This window comes from Neolamprologus multifasciatus, chromosome 23, assembly GCF_963576455.1.
Source record: "Neolamprologus multifasciatus chromosome 23, fNeoMul1.2, whole genome shotgun sequence".
Classification (NCBI taxonomy): Eukaryota; Metazoa; Chordata; class Actinopteri; order Cichliformes; family Cichlidae; genus Neolamprologus; species Neolamprologus multifasciatus.
In genome coordinates, this window is record NC_140460.1 from 42,715,143 (window position 1) to 42,720,110 (window position 4,968).

General features: G+C 39.7%; 1 protein-coding gene across 1 annotated transcript; it reads left to right on the top strand.

The window, feature by feature from the left end:
• The first annotated feature begins 532 nt into the window (after positions 1-532).
• Positions 533-1,843, top strand: LOC146492425 (uncharacterized). Its single transcript, XM_085150600.1, has one exon. It carries the CDS (start codon positions 600-602, stop codon positions 1,296-1,298), a length of 699 nt encoding a protein of 232 aa, XP_085006726.1. The 5' UTR covers positions 533-599; the 3' UTR covers positions 1,299-1,843.
• The last annotated feature ends 3,125 nt before the right edge of the window (positions 1,844-4,968 follow it).

Genomic DNA, 4,968 nt, shown 5'->3' on the forward strand with positions numbered 1-4,968 from the left:
TGAACTGGCAGCACAAGAGAGTATTTAATAAAATAAGGGCAAACTATAATGCTACAGCCAAAACAAGTCATCTACTAATCTGGAGGTTGATGCTCCAATCTGTGGCTGCTCCAGTCTGTGTACATAAGTATCCTTGGGAAAGATATTGAACCTTGAGTTACTCAAAGCAGTGGCTTTCAGACAGGAGTGGATGGGATGTATACCTACATGTCTTCTAAATAAACTGTTACAGTGTTGTTGAATTAGCTTGCGAGCTCATCTGACAAGCGACCTTTAGCAGTTTTTTCAAACAACTTTGCATCTTCTTGGTGGTTCTGTGAACATCATGGCTTTTGCCAACAAAGGGAAGTGACATTTAAAGGTTGGATATGACCTTTGTAGTAATAGAAATCCTCACACTTGTGTCTTGGAAGAGGCTAAGGATTTAGCAGGGTGATACGTCTACTAAGAGCTTTCACTGGATACCACCAGCTAACGAGGCTAGCAGCCAGGCCACGCCTGGTACCAACAAACAGCCAGCGAGGTTAATTGCCAGGACAGGCCGGGTTTCGGCAACCCTAAAGGGTGCTTCGCAACCAGCGGGCCTTAACACCGTTAAGATGCTGCCTAAGAGGAGCAACATTAATGAGGACGAACTGGAGGACATAAAGAAATCCCTAAACTTTATGTCAGAAGAAATAACAACAATTTCAAAACAACAAAAACTGATACTCAATTTAATGGATGATATTACAGAACTAAGAAGGCAGAGCGAGGAAAAGGACAAGAAGATTGCTATGCTGGAAGGACGGCTGTCAGATCTGGAACAATATTCAAGAGTAAATGATGTGATAGTGACAGGACTGGAAACCAAGCATCAGACATATGCGAGGGTAGCAGCATCAGAGAGAGGGGAGCCACCCGAGCAAGAGCTACGCTCTTTGGAAGAGCAGGTAATGGCCTTCTTTAAAAGCAAAGGTATCGAAATGGACAGTAAAGATATTGAGGGATGCCATCCTCTTCTGAGGAAAAACAAAAATCAAATACCTGCCATTATCATGCGTTTTGTTAATAGAAAACAGAAAAAAGAACTGATCAAGCAAGGAAGAAAGCTAAAAGGTACAAATGTTTATTTAAATGAACACCTAATCAAGAAAAATGCAGACATTGCAAGACAAGCAAGAATATTAAGAAAACAGAAGAAAATACAGTCAACTTGGACGTCAGACTGTAAAATATTCATTACGTTAAATGGACGACCAGAGCAGGCTAAGGTTCTAGTCATCAAAGAGATGACGGGACTAGAAAAATATAACTGATAAATGCAAAGCAGTGCTAAATATGATGGGACCGTCCAAGTGCACGACCAACGCAGATGTCTGACAAGTTTCAACTAACAACTCATATAGATATTGAAAACAAGACATTGATGTATGACAGCAACATAGATCCTGATTGTAATTTCTTTAACAATAAGACAAATGAATGCAATTATTATACAAATGAGCAACTTAAAAAGGAATTCAAGGTAGATCAGGGTATAACAATGGTTCACTTTAATAGTCGAAGCTTATATGCAAACTTTCAACCCATCAACGACTACATAACACAGTTTGAACAGCCATTCAATGTGATAGCCATATCGGAGACCTGGATAACTCCTGGAAAAGAAGAAGACTTTAAAATAAATGGATATGAATGCCTTCATGTAGACAGGATCAACAAATAAAACAATGATAAAGACATGACACGAGATATAGGAAACAGAGATGTACAACTCCGAAACGAATCAAATTTATGATCCACCACATTTACTACACAGCAAAACGATCAGTGTTAGATTAACTCCCACAGTCATTTTCAACACTTTTTCAGGGTTTATATAGCTCCACACTCTTTAGAGTTAAATCAACATTTTTGAAATAGTTAAAATATTTAACACTGTTCATGTTTTAACTCTCAAAACAGAGTTAAAATAACACTTTAGAGACTGAATAAGTGACAATTTTTAACATTCTGGTTAGTGTTGCTTTACTCCCTATAGTGTCAGGCTTTCTACACTGAAAAGTGTTCAAATTAAATTCTGAGAAAGAATTACATTGCACACAATACATTTTCCCAAATGGACATTTATTTTGTCATAAATTTTTTTAAGAGGGTACAATGTACACTGTCTAATCTGAAACACTGTATGACCTTTGCACATCAAAAGGTTTATAAAACTTTAGATCTGACATTTTCTCCTCGGTATGTACAACTCTGAATGCATATAGATGGTTATCAAAACACTCTGTGAGCAACTTGTTTTCCATAAATAAAATGTCATCTTCAACCAAAAGTAAATCACTTGTTTGGCAAAACACAGACATGTCTTCTTCCACTGCACTGCAAATAACAACTTCAGCTTTATATTATCTTGGGACAAATTAAACACAAAATGTGCTTTTAAAAGTTAGTGAGGGGCTTGGCTGGCATGGATGAGATGCTTATCCATGGTGATGAAGAAGGTGTCAGTCTTGCTCTTCTGATGCCTGACAGCGTGGAGGTATGGTTGCCGACCGTGTTGTATTATATTCTAAGAGCAAAAACTAGAAAGAAACGAGTTACTCCCTTGAGTCTAGTTTCTTGAGAATATTTCAAGGATGAAAGATCTGATGTCTCAACAGGACCTGGAAAAACTAGTCCATGCATTCATCTTTAGTAGGCTTGATTACTGTAACAGCATCTTTACAGGTCTACCTAAAAAATCAGTCAGACAACTACAGCTCATTCAGAGCTCTGCTGCTCGAGTCCTCACTAAGACCAAACAAGTGGACCACATCAGTCCAGCTCTGAGGTCTTTACACTGGCTGCCTGTCCGTCAGAGGATAGACTTTAAAGTTCTGATGCTGGTCTATAAAGCTCTGAATGGTTTAGGACCAAAATACATCAGTGACCTCCTGACCCAGTATGAACCTTCCAGATCCCTCAGGTCATCTGGATCCGGTCTTTTATCAGTTCCCAGAGTCAGAACCAGACATGGAGAAGCTGCATTCAGCTTTTATGCTCCTTATATCTGGAACAAACTCCCAGAAAGCCTCAGATCAGCTGAAACACTCAGTTTATTTAAATCCAGGTTGAAGACTCACCTGTTCTCAGCTGCATTTGAATAAAGCACCAAATCCGAATCCAAATTTCAAAACTTACATTTTAACTACTGATTTTATCTAGTTTTTTTTATCAATTTTAAATCATGCGTTTTATTTGTTTTTGTTTTTTAATGTCTCTGTAAAGCACTTTGAATCACCTTGTTGTTGAATTGTGCTATACAGATAAACTTGCCTTGCCTCTGTGTATTATTTCCTCTCTAGTCTTTGGTTCTTAGAGTTCTCTGCCTTATGGTTTATGTCCCTGTTTTTTTTTAGTTGCTTTGTCTCCACCGTGTCTAGTCCGTGGCTGTGTCCCAATTCAGGGTCTGCACGCTTGAAGTACGCGCACTACGCGTACTACGTATGGTGCTACTATAAGTACGAGAAGTGCGGAAGTGAGAGGCTTGTGAAATGGGACGGTCTAGCCTTCGTCGCGCTGTTCAGGTTGCCTAGCAACCATGATACTAACCGTGAGAAACGTGAGATTGTGTGACATAAATGAAGGAGAAAAAATGTTTTGTTGGTCAATCATTTTTGTCATGACATCACTGTGATTAGTTGAGTATCTGAGGCTGAGACCACAGGACTGTAAAACATGATTCAAGGGCTTCATTTCTGTACTGAAGAGTTATTTAAGATTAGCTAGTAAATAACAATTAGCTAATGTTGTTCATGAGACTAAAGTCATCTCACTGTGGTAATGTAAATATAACATGGTCAATATTATAGTATTGTCAGATTATTATGTTATATATATATATATATAGAGAGAGAGAGAGAGAGAGAGAGAGAGGCTGAAAGTACAAACATCACTAATGTCACACAACTTTGCCACATGTGGCCAACAGCAATGTTTTAATGTTCTTCGTTATTAAACATTCGCACATGAATAAGTGATGTCATATTCAGTACTTACTTTTGACAGTTCACTCTTCAGCCGCTCCCTTCTGCCATATTTTGCGGCAAAATTATCCACACCCACCGCTGCGCTATGAATTGTGGGATATATGGGACCACGAAGCGTGCACCGGACCACGCTTGATATTTGGGGAAATCGACGGCGCATTTGGAGTATGCATTTGAAGTACACTTCGAATTGGGACAGCCGTCGTCGCGTGGTGGTGACGTAATCACACTTAAAATGCGTACTTCAAGCGTGCGGACCCTGAAATGGGACACAGCCCGTGTCTCAGTGTTATACTTCCTGTTTTACTTTGAAGGTCTGTGTCTCATGTGAGTGTATCCTCCTTTGCTTCCTTGTCTTGTCAGTTCTGATAACCCCCAGCTGTGCTCTCCTTCTGTGTTCCCTCGTTATTCCCTGGTGTATTTAAGCCCTGTGTTTCTCTGTGTCAGTGTCACGTTGTCCCTCGTGGCTGTATTTCGCTGTGTTTCCCCTGAGAGTTTAGTTTATTCTTTCCCAGTTTAGTTTTCGTGTTGCATGCGTTTTCCTGGCCAGCCAATAAAGCTGTGATTTTGAGTTCATCCCTTATGTCTGAGAGCCTGCATTTTGGGTCCAACTCCTGCCTCACACAGCCGAAACCTGCCAGAAACAGATTTATATTTGCCCCTGAATGCAGCTTTAACCTTTAATATACAAACAAATACAACTGACTTGTAGAATCATCTCGATGATTTTCTGGGTGACCTTCTGCTGACTGCACCAAGCGAAGCAACTCTGGTGTTGACGTGAGCTTCTTAACCTCTTTCATGACATTTGGCCTGAAGAATGTTTTCAGCAACCTGGAGGATGTGTCGTCATCGAACAGGAGAGTGAAGTCTTGCTCCACCTTTGAGAAAGAAAATTGTATTTGAAACAACTGCTCGCTCCAAATTCTATTGAAAAAAATCAATTCTAACTCAC